Source organism: Pongo pygmaeus, chromosome 2 (genome assembly GCF_028885625.2).
Source record: "Pongo pygmaeus isolate AG05252 chromosome 2, NHGRI_mPonPyg2-v2.0_pri, whole genome shotgun sequence".
Classification (NCBI taxonomy): Eukaryota; Metazoa; Chordata; class Mammalia; order Primates; family Hominidae; genus Pongo; species Pongo pygmaeus.
The window spans coordinates 143777669-143797887 of record NC_085930.1 but is presented as its reverse complement, the minus strand read 5'-3'; the positions used below and the strand labels follow the sequence as shown (position 1 = coordinate 143797887).

General features: G+C 45.4%; 1 protein-coding gene across 1 annotated transcript in view; it reads right to left on the bottom strand.

The window, feature by feature from the left end:
• Positions 1 to 20219, bottom strand: part of EPHB1 (EPH receptor B1) — a 446620-nt gene that overhangs the window by 127671 nt on the left and 298730 nt on the right. Inside the window, exon 4 of the mRNA XM_054482445.1 lies at positions 19190 to 19345. Within this exon, the coding sequence (XP_054338420.1) occupies positions 19190 to 19345 (156 nt within the window). The remainder of the gene's footprint in view (positions 1 to 19189; positions 19346 to 20219) is intronic.

Genomic DNA, 20219 nt, shown 5'->3' with positions numbered 1-20219 from the left:
ATGCCAAAGACATCCACCTCTCAATAGCAGAAGCTTGGAAGGGCTCAGGATCTTCAGAAAAAAACAGACCAAGAATTGTCTGCAATCTGCCGACAATGAATACCAGACATATGGGACATGGTTTTACTCAATATGGAATAAGTGGTGTCTGAAATTCTGAGGTGTCCCTTCAAGAGAGGGAATTGTGCTGAGGGTCCAAGGCAGCAGGGGCTGGCTAGAAGGTTGGTTGATGCCTGTCCCATCACAAGCTCAGGCATCCTTTGAGGCTCCTCTCCTCAAAGTGTAGGATATCTCTCTGGGGCAAGGAGGAGAGGGCATTAAAGCTCAGGGAAATCATGTTGGTCTATTTTTTCTAACAGCCATGTGAGCACAACCTTATCAGCGAAAATTTTATACTACCTTCGAAATCAGTTTTAAATGAACCCCAGTAGCAAATTACTAAGGATGGGAGGTCACAGATCTTCAGATACAGACAGAACTGAGTTGAATTCTGGATTTTGGCATAGCCTATCTAAGCCTCAGCATATGCACTGGTAAAATCTGCATGATGATCACAGCAACTCATAGGTGTGTTGTAATGGACTACCAATTGAGCAGTGTAAGTAAAGGGTTAGAACAGTGCCAGTCACTTAGGATGGCTTCTCTATTGGCAGCTGTAATTTTTAACTAATTGTTATATGGTAATAATGGTGCTGGGCATGGTGCTGGGCATGGTGCTTGCCTTCTAGGTGACCAAAAGGGCTCCCTGTCCCATTGCCTTCCTGTGGACACGGCTCTGACTTGATGAAACTTGTTCATATCACTGCCCAAATGACCAATTTTGGGTCCTTTCCCTGGAGCAGATTTCTACTTGCCCTTGAATTGTCTTTGGAACCAAGAAAGAGAAATTGAACTTTTGGATACTAGGTGCATCTGAAAGAGCAGTGGAGGTCAACATGGAAATTTGAATTTTCTTTTATTGTTAAATACTGTATGCAAAGTACTGTCTTAGGTATTTTGTGGATTACTTAATGTAATCTTATCTTTCCAACACTCTTTGAAGTAGGAACTATTGTCTACAGTTTAGTTATGAGAAAACTCTAGCTCAGAGTATAAAGAAACTTGCCCAACTCATGCACTGGTGGAACTGAGACTCGAGTGCAGGGCTGGCAGGTTCCAAATCTCATCCTTAACAACTCTTCCACCTGGGGTAGAGGCACCTAATGATGTACAACACAGCTGTGATGCAAAGCATTTTCTGGGGGCTGGGGGAAGATTTCATGGAGGCAGGAAGAAGCTCCTGTCCCTGAGGCATCTCAGCAGCTTCCCTGAGGAAACAGAACAACCATGATTCCAGGACTATGCTAAGCGAGTCTGCACGTGTTGCTCATTAGGGTCTTGGAAACACTGGGCCTGTACTCAGGCAATTCTCCTAATCATAACAGTTAGTAATAAGAAGAAATGATTAGTCAAAACAAGGAGGGACCCTGCTGAGAGGGATTTCAGGAGCATCAAAGAGCCTAGTGTTACACATTTTACCAAAACCAGTGTTTGTAGAAAGTACTTATTGTTTCTCCTGCTTCAATGGAGACAATTGTCTGGGAGAAAGAAAGTACATTATACATTCTGGGAAAAGAGACAGCCCCTCTATCTAGCCTAAGCTCAAGTCTGAGAGTCTACATTTCCTTGGGGCTGCAGAAGCGCTTAGAGGATGGCTGAGGCCCCTGGATCCTGGGAGGCAGTGCACCTCAGTAGGGAGGTATTTATGACTAGTCTCAGGTCACTGTCCATGTGGGAGAGGGATAGAAGGTTGAATCTTCTAGCTGTGGCCCAAGGTGAGGCCAAAGAGAGGAAAGCTAGAATATGCTCCCACCCCTGAAAATCCCCTGGAAATGCTCCAAGTCAAGAACTATAGGTCATGTCATCTTAAAGACATGACCTTCAAGACTGCTTTCGTACCCCTGAAATGCAGCTTCAAAAGCTTTCTACAGTGAGGAAAGATGCATCAGACTCAAAGAAAAAACTGGGGCTGAGTCTTAGCCTTGCCAAAGTGTGACCTTAAGCAGTCACTTATCTTCTCTCAGCCTAATCATTCACTGATCCTTGACAGATCAATCCATCTGTGTTTACTGAGACCCTCCTGTGTGCTGTGCTGTGTATGTGGGGTTATGAAAAGTTCACCGATGTCTACCCTGAGAAGCTGAAGGTCTGCAAAGGAGACAAGCACCTGCACAACAGCCACACAAACCACTGACTGACAAAGCTAGTGGAGATCTAACCCCCTGAGCCTGGAGATGGCCAGGCATTGTGCTCTAGGAACTTGGAGGGAACACTGCCCTCTTTATGGGAGAATCAAATGGCATAACATAGGTTAAAGCATTCCGTGATCCTTAGTGTACTTCATATGCATAAGGGACTGCCTGGTATAGTTATCTGGGAGTCCCTTTCCATCTATTCACTTTCTAGAAGGGAAACAGGGACCAAGTGCACACCTGTACAATTAAAAAAAAGAAGACTTTGTGCAGAACACTTGACCTGAAGGCCCTGGGAAGCAGGAAAAACATCTCCTTGCCTAGGGCCCCTGAGATCCCAAGCAGACCTCCTATATAGGTTCTCCCAGGCCTTCAGGTAGGGTCCTTGTGCCAAGCCCTGCTCACAGCACCTCTGATCTAGTCAGTCTGAGAAGAAGAATCCCCAGAGCACTTCCTGCTGAAAGATCACTATACCAGGCCACATCCTGCCAGGACAGGCTCCAAGGCATTTGCTGTCACTGGAGGCAACAGTCCAAGCAAGCCGGTTAGAGTCTTCTTGAAGTGCAAAGACATTGAGACACACTTCAGTCTTTGGCACAACAGAGGAATAGGTCTTACCGGACAGAACTACAGAGTTCCTTATTCTGGACATTATTTCTAATTGATGCACTCAGGCCCTGAACCACCCAAAACTACTCGTTTGATTTAGCATATCCTGATACAGCCCAGAGCTCAGTAATTCTCTCCACGCAGATGTGAGTGTGGAGATTCAGATCTGGATAGGAATTTGCTTTGCATCTGGAGATATGGTTGGTAGCCACTGGGCCAAAGTCCATCAGGCATGGAGGTCACATACGATGAAAGCCTTGCAGGTGAAGGATCTCAGCTCCTCGCAAGCCACTCTCAGGAGTGCAGAACCTGGGTAGTTCCACAGAACACACACTCTACTGAACTTTTGGATACTAGGCACTGATGAGGGAAGGGTATGGGACTTCTAAGGTGTTTCTTTTACAAGAAGACAACCATCTGGACCAGACTGGAGGAGTCCCTGCTGCATGCAGACAGGATGGAACCTCTGGGCTACTGTATGGTCAGAAGTCCTATCTCCCCACCATTCCTGAGAGATGGGGATGCCCGGGGAGGAGTCCTGCACCTCCACAGTCCATCAAAAATGATTAAGAGCCCCCTTCCTAGATGACAGAATCTTTTCTAGTTGTCATAATTTTCCATCTTTTTCTAGAGACTGCAGATCAGACTGGCATCAAGATAACAGCTGGGAAGCGACTATGGGTTAAATATTCATGGATAACTCATTCCATTTTCCTTGGGAATACACAGAAGACTCTTCCAGGCACTGGCTTATGCAGCTGTAAAAGAGACATGTGCTGCCTCTCTCCAGGTATCCAGAAAAGGCCCTGGTTCCTAAGACAACAATTCAAGGTCAAGAAAACAAAAAAGAAATTGAAAAAGGTAAGTATACTTTCCAGGGTGTTATACTTCACCCAAGAGAAAGTCCTGATTCTGACATTTCATAGACACAGTAATTCATGGCATGCAATGAAACCTTGGTGGTCAGTGTGTCTCTGGTGACAAACACCCTCTACAGTCCCTCCCTGTTGGCCAGCCTCTGTTAGATGTCCACTAACAGAAGATGCCCAGCGGAAGAAAGCTCACTATTCCCACCATTACACTGTCATCTAGTAATAATCATAACCTGTTTGAAAATGCAATAAAAATTATTTATTCACAATAGCCACAAAACCATAAAATACCTAGGATTAAATCTCACAAGACCTCTATGAAGATGACTACAAAACTTTACTGAAGAACGTAAAAGAAGACTTGAATACCTCATGCCTGGATGGAATAAAGAATATCATAAAGAAGAGAATCATCCCCAAAGTAATCTATATATCCAACGCAATTCCAACCCTGATTAAACAGGATTGTTTAATGAAATTTGTCAACCTGGTTGTAAGATTCATCTTGAAGAAAAAATGTTTAAGAATGGGATAGCTATTTTTGAGAATGAATAATATACAGAGACTTAGTTCACCAGTCATTGAGACATATCAGAAAGCTACCATCTTTAGGACAGTTTAGAACTGGTGCCAGAACAGACAGAACCACCAATGAGAAAGAATAAAGACAAACATACACAAACAGTTAGTACATAATAAAAGAAACATCTCACCAAAATGTGGACAATTCAGGTGGAGCTCATGGGATGTTATTTTTAATAAGATAAAAAAGAATACTGATATCACATCCTATGCAAAATAAAGTTCCAGATGGAAGAAGGAATTAAACACAAACACCATACAGAGAATTAAAAGGAAGTATAAAAGGCCAGGCTTGGTGGCTCATGCCTGTAATTACAGCACTTTGGGAGGCCAAGACAGGGGTATCACTTGAGTCTAGGAGTTTGAGACCGGTCTGGCCAACATGGCGAAACCCCACCTCTACTAAAAATACAAAAATTAGCCAGGCATGGTGGTGCGTACCTGTAGCCCAGCTACTCAGGAGGCTGAGGTGGGAGAATTGCTTGAACCCGGGAGGCGGAGGTTGCAGTGAGCCTAGATGCACCCCACTGCACCCCAGCCTGGGCAACACAGCGAGACTCTGCCTCAAAAAAAAAAAAGAAAAGAAAAAAAAGAAAGAAAGAAAAAGAAAAAGAAAGAAAGTATAAGAGAGTGTTTTCATGCCTTAGAGTGGGAAGGACATACATAAAATGTAGTCAAAAGCTCAAGACACCAATCTCCAAACCAGAAAGAAAAAGATGGTCAGATTTGAGTTCAAAAATTTAAAACCTCAATATGACAAAAAAAGTATCCATAGAGTTAAAAATAAGTGGAGGGCTGGAGGGCAGGGTGTCACATATAATTAATTGTCATCTAGAAATCAATTTTTAAATATAGAAAAAGGCAAGGGTTATAAACAGACAATTCCCAGAAGACAAAATAAATTGGTCAATAAACATATAAAAAATACACACTCATTTATAATCAGAGAAATACTAATCAAAATGACTAGGAGGTCAGCCAACTTGGCAAAAAATAAAAGTCTTGATAGCATCATCAGGCCAGTGTGTGGAGAAGCCTGATGCACACTGCTGTGAGGAGTGTACACTGGCCAAGGCCTCTGGGAAAGCACTTTGTAATATTGATTGGTTCTAAGTGCATGCACCCCGTAGCCCAGCAATTCTATTTCTAGGTGAATTTCCTCCACAAATATAGGGATATGCATTTTTGTGGCAGTATTATTGTTTATATTAATGAAACACTGAATGGGCCCAAACACTCACCCGTGGGGAACTGTATACTCGGTAGGGGTTGCTAGGGCCTCCCTGTGCAGTTCTGTTCTCTTCTCAAGCCTCACAGAAGACACCTTTCCCAGCCGCCTTGCATGGAGAGCGCATTACTAGTTCTAATCAACAAAATGTGATCCTTCCCCATCTTAGCTGGGATTCTACCATCAATTTGGTGCCAGGCCACATCAGAGGCAATAGTCCTCCTCCTTCCTGAGGGAAGTAGACTAGCACTGAGGGTGAAGAGCCGGAGACCTGAACCTTGTCAGGCCTGGAAGGAAATACAGGCTTTGCGGCTCACTAAGGTGGAAACTTGGGCAAGTCATTTAGCCCTTCTGGGCCGCAATTCCTTCATCTATAAATTGGAACTAGTTGTAATACCTGTCTTATAATCTCTGAGGTTAATTGAGAAAAACCATGTCAGAGGCTTAGCACAGGGCCTAAACTGTAGCAACACTTTAATAAATGCCAGTTATTAGTGTTAGGGGTATGCACATGTGTTCTTATTCCAATCAGCTATCACTGCATAGTGGAGCACCATGGCACACAGCATGGTAATGGTGTATGGTTTCTGTCTCCGAAGCCTTGGTGCTTCACAACCTGACCTGTGCAGATGGGTGTGGGTATGGGCATGGCTAACCTCGTAGAGCCTCATGCAGACCCTGTCCCCGGGCATGGGCACAAAGCCTGCCTTTCACTTACAGGGAGAGCCAATTCTCACCTGGTGCTCAGTTCCCCTTTGCTGACCGGTAGATGGCAATCTCTTTGTGAGAACTGAGTGGCTTTCTATTATTGCTCACGGAGTACTGGTAGGGCATGGCAGTGACCATGGGTTCCCACTGACCATTGCCCCCCACCCCACCCCAGCCCCCACCTTCTGGGCACCTCTGCCCCAGAAGAGACAGCCTGCACCTGGCTTCATCTCACTACACAGCTGCCATGCAAGTTCACTCCAACTTGTACAACTGAGCACCCTTCACTGCCATTTCCAAGGTAAGCCTGGAAAGGTAAACCTCTGAGGTGACTCAGAGGAGCTGCTTAAAAGGCCACCTTGGGCATCTCCTGCAAGTCTAAGCCACAGCCAAGGAGGGGCCAGCACACCATTCCTATTACTACCATTGCCACAACCTACTAGTCTCCAGAATGGGAAGGGGGGACAGATTGACCTTAGTGTTCAACTACCTCTAGTTCTCTATCTTTCAGCCTCTTGAAGACAAGCCACCCTTCCTGATGTGGCTTCAGAGCCAGAACACTTTTTATTTAATGGGGTGGAGGTAGTCTCTGGCACAGGGTAGAGGGAATCATAAGCCTTCTATAGGTTGACTTCAGACTGCAGCCTGCTCTGTGTCTTCAAAATCATCAGTGATTATTTATACATTGGAAAGTCCAGATTTTAAGCCCACAGCCAATCCCACATCATAGCAGTTCTCAGGTGTCTGGCTTACACTCGGAATTTTCCAGCCAATTATGGGGAAAGCTTCTCAGAAAAAGCAAACACACAGTTTCAAAATAAATCACTACAAAATGCTGGCTTTCACATACTATGGCACACATAATCCAGAAAGCATGGACTTGCTCATACTGACTGTAAGACTCATTCCTGTCCACTTTACCTAACTTCATACATTATTCAGAAACCCTCTTGGCAGGTATCACCAGAACCTTTTTGTACACTTCCATTTATGGAGAGATCCCTAGCCAGGCAGCCTCTGCTGTTTGTGGATATCATTCAGAATCTACCTTTATGCCAAGTGGAAAGTGGCTTCCCTCTAAATATCTGATCAGAGTCAAAGACAGTGGGATCCCTGGTCTTTGTCACACCCAAGTGAAGCTATCAGTGATGTGTGGGGGCCTGGCTTTAACATCCATGTGACTTCCACATGTATTATCAAACCAGGGAATCTGAAAAGTCACAGTCCTGGTTTGGGAAAGGTTGGCTGGTACCAGATTTCCAATACGGCAGCTGGAGACTTGGAGAATGAAGGAGAGTATAGGTAGTTTCCAAGAAATGTCAGGAAATATACTGGTCCTTGGAGAGGGTACAAGGCTGCAAGCTCAGATGTAGGGACAGACTTTGAGAAGCATACTGATAAAAGGTGGGTATACAGACAGGGGCCCACCAGTGTAATGGGATTCAGGGTAGATTCTGAACCTGGCTTTGGGACAACGTCAGTGGTCAGCAACAGAGGGTGCAGTGGATCAATACAGGTTCCAGGACTGACTGGCAGTGGTGACTCTGAAAAGTGACCACCACGAGGCACTGGCAAGAGGTCTAGGAGTGAGCCACAGCTCAGAACCCACTGTGAAATTTGGGCTTGGTCTCCGGCCAAATGAAATCGGGATCTGGTGCCATTATCATGGATGGGAGAGGGAAGACAAAGGGGACCAAAAGGCCATCTGGGGACCACCTGTGAGAAGCTAGGGACCAAGATGGTAGCACAGGTTGTACACAGATTTGTAATCACATTGTGATGGGGTAGAGACAGGGGAGTGACGGAGTCAGAATTTAGCTAACCTAGGATGGCTCTCCAGGAGAATTTGATCTAAAAGCCTTTGCACTTATACTTTTAATGTTTTTTTGTTTTTGTTTTTGTTTTTTTGAGACAGAGTCTCACTCTGTTGCCCAGGTTGGAGTGCAGTGGCACGATCTTGGCTCAATGTAACCTCTGCCTCCTGGGTTCAAGCGATTATTCTGCCTCAGCCTCCTGAGTAGCTGGGACTACAGGTGTGTGCCACCATGCCTGGCTAATTTGTCTATTTTTAGTAGAGACAGGGTTTCACCATGTTGGCCAGGATGGTCTCAATCTCTTGACCTCGTGATCCACCCGCCTCGGCCTCCCAAAGTGCTGGGATTACAGGCGTGAGCCACTGCGCCTGGCCATGTTTTTTTATTTTTAATTGCATATCTTAGAGACTCAAAACCCACTTCTTAAACATTATTCATAAAAACCCAAACAAAGACAACAATTTATTGAGCGCTGTGCATGTGTCTAACACTGAGTTAGGCATTTTACATACAATTCACAATGGACACAATAATAAACAATATCTTCATTTTGGGGGACATAAAAATAGAGATTCAGATAAGTTAGGTAACCTACCCAAGGCCACACTGTGAGGAAGGAGTGGAGTTGAGAGTCAACCCTGGTTTACCTGATTCCACAGTAGGGCTCTTACCACTTGATTGCATTGGACACACCTGTTCTGTAAGGTCATGAAGCAGATTAAAAAAAAAAAAAATCAAATCAGCATGTCAAAGAGCTTCCAGTCCAGTGAACAGGCATGATTCTGGTACCAGAATAGCTCTGAATAGCTGAGAATGTTCAGGGTGTGCAAAGCAAGGCCTCCTCCTGCCTGGGGGAGGAGGTGAAAGGCTGGTAGAGGACAGAGGATGAAGAGCCACTCACTCCTGACTGCCTTCGCCTTAGAGGTGAACAATTGGAGCAGAGAATATTGAAGAAGCTGAGCTGTGGCAACAATTAAGTTCCAGCATCCATTCCAGGCCAGTTCTGCCTTGGACCAGAACCTACAAATTTGACATCAAGACAATTGCCTGAGACCACAAAGGAGCATTCATGGCAAGAGGGGACCCTAAAGTCGTGGAGAGGACAGCTTTGTTCTGATTTTTAAAATAGAGAAGGGGGTAGATTACATGGATGCACTTCACCTTAATCCCCTCCTTCTGGAACTTCACAAGTAAATCAGTGCTTTGTGAGCCTCAAGGAAGACCGACAAGAACTTGTGTGTGTTCTCTACGTGTAAGTCAGGCCAGTCAACATTCTTTCTTTCTCTAAAAATTTATTATCCTGCAAAGAAAAAGAGTATAGAGTATAGAGTAAACCTAGATTTCCACAAGAGTAACTTCTAAAAGTATACAAATACTTGTATATCGAAGGAAGAAATGTTAACTAAATAATAGTGCCAGTGCTTGGATTTTAGCTGCTTTGAAAATTACATCAAAGTAGGGTAGACAACTCTGATAATAGTAATAAAATCAAATAGCTTACTTTTATTGAATTATTCCTGTATGCCAAATATTGTTTTATTTATTTATTTATTTATTTATTTATTTATTTATTTACCTGAGACAGAGTCTTGCTCTGTTGTCCAGGCTGGAGTGCAGTGACACGATCTCGGCTCACTGCAACCTCCGCCTCCCGGGTTCAAGCGACTCTTCTGCCTCAGCCTCCGAGTAGCTGGGACTGACTACAGGCACATGCCACCACGCCCAGCTAATTTTTGTATTTTTTTTTTTTTTTTTTTAGTAGAGACAGGGTTTCACCATATTGGCCAGGCTGGTCTTGAACTCCTGACCTCATGATTTCCCTGCCTTGGCCTCCCAAAGTGCTGGGATTACAGGCGTGAGCCACTGTGCCCAGCATAAATGGTATATTGCATTTAATTCCCATAACAGTGCAGTGAGGCAGATTCCAATATTATCCCCATTTTATGGATTAGGAAACAAGACAGAAAAGCTTTGTCATTTGCCCCACGTCGCTGTTCAGTAGTAGAGCAGGATTTGAACCTGGGCATAGGCTCCAGAGCCCACACTCTTAGCAATTATACTAACACTGCCTGTTTGAAAGATGATAAAAATCAGTATTTAAAATGATCTGTACGTGAAAGTGCACTGTGCCTAAATCCACAAGGCAAAATGTCTGAAATCATACTGATAAGTGCACATAGGGGAGACCCAAACAGACAGCATTTCCTGAGGGGACAAACAAAAGCACTGGCTGTTTAGTGGCTGCCACATATGGTGGGAGCTCACAGTTTCAGTGACTGCAACCAAAGTGAACACAAGGTTGCAATATCCCAATCACAAGGAAAATCCATGACTTTTCTACTGAACCTTGCTCTGGAGTGAGGATCACAAGTCTCATTCTGGCTGCCATATTTTGAGAGCTTTATTGATAAATGTGAGAGATTCAGAAAAGGCCAGCCAGGAGCCTGGACAAATGGCAGAGGGGCAGGGGCGTGGGTCAGGAAATTTGGGGAACAGTTAAAGCAACAAGTGTTTAGCCTCAAGGAGATAATTTTAAAAAGATGGGAACATTGTCCTTAAGCATTAAAATCACTGGCCTGCTGAGCCAGTGGTCCCTAAGGACCGACCAATGGCCAGGAGTGAGGAAGGAGTGCCTAATCTGAAGTCCAGAAGGCCTCTCCCCCAGCGATGGGTTACTGCTGTTGGCAGTGGAGTGATGCTGCCCTGCACAAGACATGAGCTGTCATCAAAAATGCTCAGAAAAATAAAAGTGGCATGATCGCCTCTGCCTCTCGGGGTTACTGGAGGGAGAAGGCTAACATTGGGAGGATTTGGGGTGGCAGTGCTCCGAGTGTCAACAATCTGTGACTCCAAATACTCTTATGAAATTCTGAAACAGACATGTTAGCTTGTGTGCCTGGCTTTTAGTTTAAAACTTAGAGCTATACAATTCCTCAAAAAGGTTATACTCACTTGGGTCAAACAACTATGAAAAGAAATTGTAGATTACAGAAGTGTGAAAGCACATTTACACAGGCAATGCTGACCCTTCCTGATGTGGCAGTGACAGTTATAAATAGCTTCCAGCTTGCAGTCACACTCCCTTTTTGCATCCAGATGTATAAACCATCTACCAGCATGGGGCGGGGGCCAGCATGGGGTGGAGGCCCAAATCTAGGCTTGCCCTCTGACTTTTATTGATCTTTGACCTTTGTCTGAAGTTCACCTCAAGGAGAACACAGACTACCTCCCCTTCAAAAACACAAATGTATTTTTTAACGGGCAACATGGATTACATATCGGGGTAATATCAAACAGTCTCTTTACCTATCGAATAGAACACACAGGGTAACTTACACTAAAGCCCTGGTCAGCGATGGGTAAAACTCAGCTGGAGCAAAGCAGCCTTCTTTTACCATTTTGCAAGCCCTAGATTAACCCAAGTAAACACTTGTCAAAAGGTCGACTTTTGAAAAGTATTTAAAATTCACAATAGCAAAGACTTGGAACCAACCCAAATGTCCAACAATGATGGACTGGATTAAGAAAATGTGGCACATATACACCATGGAATACTATGCAGCCATAAAAAATGATGAGTTCACGTCCTTTGTAGGGACTTGGATGAAGCTGGAAACCATCATTCTCAGCAAACTATTGCAAGGACAAAAAACCAAACACTGCATGTCCTCACTCATAGATGGGAATTGAACAGTGAGAACACATGGACACAGGAAGGGGAACATCACACACTGGGGACTTTTGTGGGGTGGGGGGAGGGGGGAGGGATAGCATTAGGAGATGTACCTAATGCTAAATGACGAGTTAATGGGTGTAGCACACCAACATGGCACATGTATACATATGTAACAAACCTGCACGTTGTGCACATGTACCCTAAAACTTAAAGTATAATAATAATAAAATTTAAAAAATAATCACCCTCATTGTATAGACATGCAGGCAAGCAAGGAGTCCCCAATTTACAACACTAGATTCCTGTCTCATGTGGAATGCTTATTGCCCTATTGGCCTGAAGAGCTCCTCCCTGCATCAGCAGCCTCAGAGGTTTCCTCTTGGTCTGATTTCCTCCCAGGTGAGCTGGGGGCCCATCACCCATTTACACTGGCTACCCTATGGATCCTCCATCTGAATTCAGGAAAATGGTGCCCATCAGTCACTTTCCTTCTGTTTCAGTTTCTCCTTCAGCCCTCCCTGAGCTCACTCCAGCCACGTTGTGCTTCCTGGTTTCCATTTGCTTCTTTCCCTGGTCACTGCTCCCAGCCCCAGCTAACGATGTCCTTTGCAGGTCTTCACACTGCTCTAACCACTCAAGAGTGAAAATGGGCTGGGCGCGGTGACTCACGCCTGTAATCCCAGCACTTTAGGAGGCTGAGGCGGGCGGATCACAAGGTCAGGAGTTCGAGACCAGCCTGACCAACATGGTGAAACCCCATCTCAACTAAAAATACAAAAATTAGCCGGGTCTGGTGGCGAGCACCTGTAATCCCAGCTACTCGGGAGGCTGAGGCAGGAGAATCACTTGAACCTGGGAGGTGGAGGTTGCAGCGAGCTGAGATCATGCCACTGCAGTCCAGCCTGGGTGACAGAGTGAGACTCCATCTCAAAAAAAAAGAGTGAAAATGAAATAGAAACTGAGCCAGAACAGGTGGGGATTATTCTAAGAAGTAGTGAGACCCTCCCTTGAACCACTCAGATAAACACAGATGCGTTCATACATTCACACTCACATCACACCCCACCCCTCCTCTCTCTCACATACATATTCACAGCCCCCCTCCCTGCAGCTTTCCAGCCTGGCACACAGGACATTGATGGGGAGGGGAAGGCCCTGTGGTTCCAGTCTGTGAGAATTCACCCAATGGCCTTTCTCCTCAGAAGTCATAGAGCAAAGGACAGAGGAACATGACCCAACTCTAAAGCAATGTTCCCAAACTTTCACAGCCTTCAGAGTTACTTGCAGGGCTTGTTAAAACTCTGATCACTGGGCTCCACCTCCAGAGCTTCTCATTCAGTGGCTCCGGGTTGGGGCTGAGAATTTTTAATTTTAGTAAGTTCCTAGGTGACACGGAGGCTGCTTGTCCAGGGACTGCATTTTAAGACCACTGACCTAAAGGAAACCATCAGTGGGGATCTTACTGAGCATGATGCAGCAGATCCTGTGCCCAAGACCAGAGGGCTTATAAGCTGATGTCCTTACAGACCCACAATGCTCTATGGCCACCAAACCTGGCTGCAGAGGCCACCTGCAGAGGACATCATTCTGTTTCTGTCATGCCAAGGCCATTTCTACCCTCTAAACCCTATGCACTCTTCTCTATCCACCCTGCTTCCCTGGGAAGATCAGGGTCTAGGCCCTGGGAATGTCCCAGTCCTGGGCAGTCCGTCCAAGGGACATGATCCTTATGCCACAGGGACACCACCCCCCCACCCCACCACTGCCCTGTCGTGCCTTGGGTAAAAGAGGGAAACAACTGCCAGCACCTTAAAAAATGAAACATGAACTTAAAGGAGAGAAAACAGACTATGTAGGAATGAGAGAAGGAAGAGCAGATTCTTATCCTTCTCTAAGCAAGGTAGATTCATGAGTGAGAATAACACCCAATCACTATCATTGCCATGATGGTTTGCAACATCACTGAGGTCATGGAATTAGAGTCAGACAGACCTGAGTTTTCATCCTGGAGCTTCACTTGCTTGCTGGCTTTTAATTCTCACAACCTCGTAATTTGAGTTCCAGCATACCCAATTTTATCCAGGAGGAAGCTCGTGTTCCAAAAGGCTAAGTAACTTGCCCCAGGTCTTACCGTCAGGAGCCAAACTCAAAACCCCTGCCCCTGCCACTAAGCTTCCCTGCCTCTCAGTGGCAGTCAGGAGGGAGGACAGGGATGGCCTCCAGGGAAACCCTGAAAGACTGGCAGGCACTGTGTCCCTCATCTAAGGGGTCGGCAGGTGGGCTCAAAGGACACAATGACCCCTTTTTCATTCCATTTCTATGATCAAAACTGCAGAGGGAAGTCCATTGCATTTGAAGAAGAAATAAAAGAAACAAGGCAAGCACTAACTTGCCTCTGTGATCCATCAAAATTTCTTCCATATGAGTGACAGAAAAGGGGTTTTTGTGGTCAGCAATGTAACAAGGTAATTATTTTCACACCAGTCCTTCTGTATAGTTTTTCACAGACAGCAATTTTATAAGGCATAATTATCTGTTTTCACCTGCTTCATAAATTCCTCCTTTCCATTTCGTCCCCCAGTAAACTAGAAATTATTTAAAACAGAAGCCAAGCCCTGCAACATGTTACGGGGTTTCACATTGCTATGCACCTCCAAGTGTGTTCCTGGCTGCCCCTCTGCCCGGCTGACCCCACCATGTCTCCCTTGCCATCTGGCCCTCCTATGGAAGGAAGTGTGTCTCAGTGTGAGGAGCTGCTAGGCCGCTGCTGCCTGGGAATGGAAAGCCAGTATTGTGAGCCATTGCTCCTGCCCAGCTTCTTGGCACCTCTCATTCGGGGAGAGCGAGCTCGGCAGTTTCTCAGAAGCTCTGCCTGTGCCTCCTTCCTTCTCCCACTGCACACCAGGTCACAGGGTAGGGCAGTCACCTTCTCATTTGTTTTCAGCAGGATCTTTAGGCCAAGGCGACTGTGTGCTTTGGGACCATATCATGGATTCTGCTGTGATGCTCGGTGATGGCGTCAAGCCTGGGCTCCCCCAACAACATCACTTTTATTTTCAGATATCCAACATCCTCTCACGCTGGAAGCTTCAATATCTGCTGCAATCTTCACACTTTCCAGGGATGTAACCAAAGCAAGTTCTAACATCGATTGAGAGTTTACTATGAACCAGGCACTGTGCCAAGGACTCTACAATACTATTTGACTGAATCCTCATAATAACTCAGAAAAGCATACATTATTATGAAGTCATGAGAATAAAATGACAGAATGTAAGAAAGCTTAGACCAAGGATTTAGACCAAGGTCACAGAGAAGGCAAGAGACAGAATCAAGATGGAAACTTTTGTCTCTGAAGTGCCAAAGCCCATCTTCCACCCACTACACGAAATCAAGGATTCTATGAGCTTTCCCAGAACCCACTCAAGACTGAGGCAGTTTGGGTATGCCAGGATTCACCAGGGAAACTGAGGGCTTCTGGGCAGTGCCTCAGAGAGCACTACAGGGAGGAAGGCAGCGGCTTTTTCAGCAGAAGCACAGCAAGCCCAAAGCTCAGAGCTGGTTCCTCAGTCTATAACCTTCCAAACCCCTCCCTGCTGGTGGGGCTGCACCTTCCCCTTGTTCCCTCCCATTGTCTTTTCATATGACCCCCTCCCTTTACTGTCAGTAGCCCTTCAGTAACTCCTCACTGAAGGTGATCCCCACTGTCCAGGTAGTCTGTCTTTATTCAGGGAGTTTCATGAGCCGGGAGTGGTGAGGAGTCACTTGTCACCTGCCTCTAGCTATCCCCTAAGCTCCCACCTCATTCTATATCTGGCCTAGGTTTGAGGGAAGAGGCATCCTCTTGGATATGAGCAAGTACTGGGAAGATCTAGAGCTGCAGGTCTGGGTAGAAGTGAAGGGGGGAGAGAGAAGAAGGAAGAAGGGAACTAGTCGTCCAGAGACCAGCAGCAGTGATGTGACTGCAGACTCAAAATACAGAGCTCTCTAAGCCACCCTCCTCTGATGTCATTTGGAGCCCACACCAGCCCCTTTGACACCTTGAGGTGCACTTGCATCCCTGCGCAGTCCACTGACAAAATTCAAGGACAAGGCTGGACACACAGAGGCATCTCAGAGATCAAGGGGTGGAGGGGTCCCTGGGTCTCCCAGTAGATTAAAAAGAAAAGAAACAAATGCCTAAACAGGGCTGCAAAAGGTATCATACATTCCAAATGTTTATATGAAATAAATTAACACTTGTAGCACTACAAAAATACAATGACTATATGTGTGCCAGCCCCAAGAGATTAACAGGATTCATTAAAAATATTAATTCTTAGTGCATTATAGGTTTTATAGCCCTGTCAAATGACACATTTTAAAGTTCTAAAACTTGTTCTAAACTTTCCAATACTGCCAGTGAATGAGTGTGACTACTGATATAATCCATTTAAAGCCAACGGCTGCACACTAAACCTGAGGCCCCTCCAGACTTCCAGGCCTCGGCTCTTGATCTCTCCTGACACTGCCTCCCTCCCTTATGCCCACAGGACCTGAACACTGTAGATGTCCACTGCCCTGTACATTTCAGAAAGACAAAGCTCTCCTTCTTTACCTGGGTACCCACAGTGCCCGGTCAGGTTGTGTTTATATCCTGATGGAATGGACAGAAGAGTGAATGTGCAAAGTGAACCAGCACCTGTGCCTTCTCCACCCCAACCAGTGTGTCTCAGGCTGGGCTGGGCCCTTACACTCCTGCCCTGTTCAACCTGCTGAACCAGCAGGAGCCCCAAAGCCACAGTACAGGGCTGTGCCTTGCCTCAACAACTCCAGATATGCTCCTTGTATCTGAAAAATTATTTACTGTGGTGATGTGCAATGCCTTTTTAAGAGAACAGATGGCACCTCCAATTAGAATGCCTTAAAAGGAAACCCTAATGAGATTATGAAAGCCAACAAATTGACTTTTTCATACAGTACTTTCCTGGCACAGAATAAATCAAATATATAATGAGGTTCAATAAAATAATAGATTTATTTATACTTGTTTTGCCTAGCATGGCATTGCACCTCAGCCCTGCCCTATGGGTCCCCTCAACAAGTGCATGTCCCTGCAGACCAAGGCAGAGAGCTGGACAGTGCATCTGTGAGCTTCTCTCAGGCCTGGCCACCACAGACACACGTGGCTTTGATTCAGCGATTTCTGGTCCGACCCAAACATGCTAAAGCCTGCTATATCTGGAGAGTAGAGGCATGTAAAGGGTGTGGTGGCTGTAGTCACACATATAGGCATGTCTAATAATCACCTCCACTCTGGGTAAGATGGGGACACTGTGGCGGGACTATAGGGAGCATATGTAACCCCAGAGCTAACTGGACCAGAGACAGGAGGAAGACGCCTATAAGGTATGATTTATTATTAATTATCATTATTAAATTATTGTCATTAGTTTAGACATGGGAGTCTTGTTATGTCACCCACACTGGAATTGAACTCCTAAGCTAAAGTGATCATCCTTCTTCAGCCTCCCAAGTAGCAGGGAGTACTGGTGCATGCCACCATGCCTGGTTCAGGTCCAATTTTAAGGAGGGTAGACTCGGGATATGAGTAGGTCCAGTGGAGTGAGGATCTAGAAAGTATATACTGGAGGCTTTGGGAAATTTCTGCTTTTTTACCCCCCAGGTATTAGCCAGGTATTAGTCCTGCTGGTTCAAGCACATCAGATCATATGGCTGGAAGACAGGCCTTGAGAGAGAGAAGAGAGAGATGCTGTAGCAAGGAGGGCAGCAGCACATCAACATTCTGAGCATTTAGTCATTGGTCTAACTTTCCTCTAGGTGACCATACCCAGGGACAGGATGGATTTACAGGGTGTGTCTGCTGAAGTGGGAAGCTGGGAGGTCGAGGCTTCTATTTGCATGGTTGATTTGTAGAGGGACGCTGGCCAGTAAGAGGGGTTAATGAGAAGGAATGGAAAGGAGCGTTTTCAGGAGGAATACTGTGAGACCCTGGGCATATACTTTGGCAATCATGGAGACTAGTCTTTGGTCTGAACATCCAGGGAGCAATGATTCAGCATCCTTAAGTAGTTTCTAAAGAAGTGCATTAAACAATGCTTTTTGGGCTTATTGAAGACCACCAGGGCAACCTCAGAAATCAGTGGAGGAGACAGCACAACAGAAAAGCAGGACCTCTGGTCAGCAGAAACGATCATTTTTGTTAATATTAACCCACCAGAGAGAGAGGTCTGTAGAAAATCAGTTTACAAGAGGATGAGCTTTTCCTCAGTTCAAATCTATACACATTGATTGAACTCAGGAACTTGATCTAGAAGATACTTTCATTCCCCCTCTTTACTCAGTAAAGGTTACATATACTACAAGGCTGGAATTAAGTAATTATTCTACTAGGAGTCCAGTCACTTTTTCTGTTCATCAAATAGAAAGTATAAATGAAATATTCTTCTGTGCTGGGGATGGATGGAAGGGATTTGGTCCAAGGAGGTGTAAGGAAAGGTCCCTGCTCACAGGGATCCAGGAAGCATTATCCAATGAAGAAGAAAATTCTAACATATTAGAGGCTAACCTGGAGCACTGACTCCCAAATACAATGGGAATACTGAAAAGAGAGGTCATCCCCATTTCAGGGCTACAATGCTCAGAGAAGTAGGAGCAAATTATCCAAAGTACAGTGCAGGGACAGTAGTTATTGCCTCCTCCCACAATTATGGGGGAGAATATTGGGAGAAATGCACCCCTTCTCACATCCCTATCCAGAGAGCGTAGCTGCCTTTCCCCGTTTTTGGCAGGGAGACTTATTTTCCCTCTATATGATATAATGGGAGAGTGATGTAGCCAATGCATTAGCTCTGGTCCCTAGAATTTCTGCCTTGGAGATGCATTCTGTGGTCAGGCCACTGGTCTTGTCATTTGACAGGAGCACAAGTGCTACATCAGGCTGGGCATTGGAAGGGACACAAGAAGATGAATATATGGTCCTGGCACACAATAGTCTTCATTTGGTAACTGAGATAAGTACAGAATGACTGGACAATTAACAAAATGATGAGCACTCTGAGGGGAGTCTGGTTACAAATATACACGAAACCCAGCAAAGAGATCGGAGATGCTCAGCTATAGGCACCAGGAGGGACTTCTTGGAGGAAGTGATAATAGATCACGATTTTGCATCCAAAGAACTCTCCAGTCTGACATCTGATGAACAGAAGTTATCTTGCTGGGGTGGGAGAAGGCCCTCTTATATGGGAAGAAGGGGGAAGAAAAAAAATGTAATCTTCACCCAGCGCTACGTAGGGACAAGACCCCTGAACTCCGAGCATAGGAGTTGTATGTTTCAGCACCATGGCCAGCAATTCTGCTTCGCTCTAGGATCAAAGGATGATGTCTTCTCTTCCCTGCCCCAGACCCACCACTTGCATCATCAGGGAACCAAACTCCCCAGCCCAAAGCCGTTACTAGACACTTACTAGTGCATGCCACTTCTGGAGGGTCAAAGTCCGCTCGGTAATAACCGGTCCGACAGGTGCAGATGGGAGACGCCTCTGCAGGGGAGCGGCTGTTGGAGGGGCAGTGGGAGCAGCCTTCAGCTTCCTGGCTGGCCTTGAATGTCCCTGCAGGGCAAGCTAGAACACAAAGAGACCATGTGATAATTAATGGAAGTGTGGCAGCCAGAAACTCTTCCCTACAACCGGAAAAGGAGTGTCTTCCTCTCTAAAAAGAACATTAAGATGCCCCTCTTGTACCAAGAGAGCAGCTAAGGTTGAGGAAACCCATATTTAACACTTCCAATCCTTCAAAAATCCTTTGTGAAATATACCTTCTTGGTACCAATGACCTCTCTCACTTGATCAAAATGGATAATAATTCTTCCCTTCCAGGTGTGTCAAGAGATTTAATTGAGAAAACAAATCTAATGTGTAGCTCAGTTCCTGGGACATAAGTGCTCTATAAATGGTTACTCCCTCCTCTGTCTACCTGGTTAACATCCATGGCCTTTCCCTGAGCCACTCACTAAAGACATCTCATCTTATGGCCTCAGATAGAAAGGGGTCCTAGGTTTTTCAATGACATGTTGGACCCACGGTTTTTTAAGGCCATGTTGCAGCACACATGAGGAACACTATGAGATGTATTAACAAGCTCTTGCTATGAATGATGGCAAAGGGCTGAAATTCATAAGTGATTCTTTAAAACTAAATTAGAGTGATTTCAAGGTTACTGCCTTAACAACATCATTCTCCTTTAATTGCATTTTGATATGCTTTTGGGGGTGGAGCAAGGAAAGGATGACTTTGCAAACAGCACACCAGGGAACGTGTCACACACTTGGTGTCATCTATCATGCACATGGCAGTGGGGAAGGTTGGGAACACCTGATACAACCTGATCTCCACTGAAGGGGCCCTCATATGTGCAGCACATCCTCTTAATCTCCTGTGGGATCAGCCTATAATGAGTCATTCTCTGAAAAGTTTGGCTCCAAGCTGTCCTTCGGGT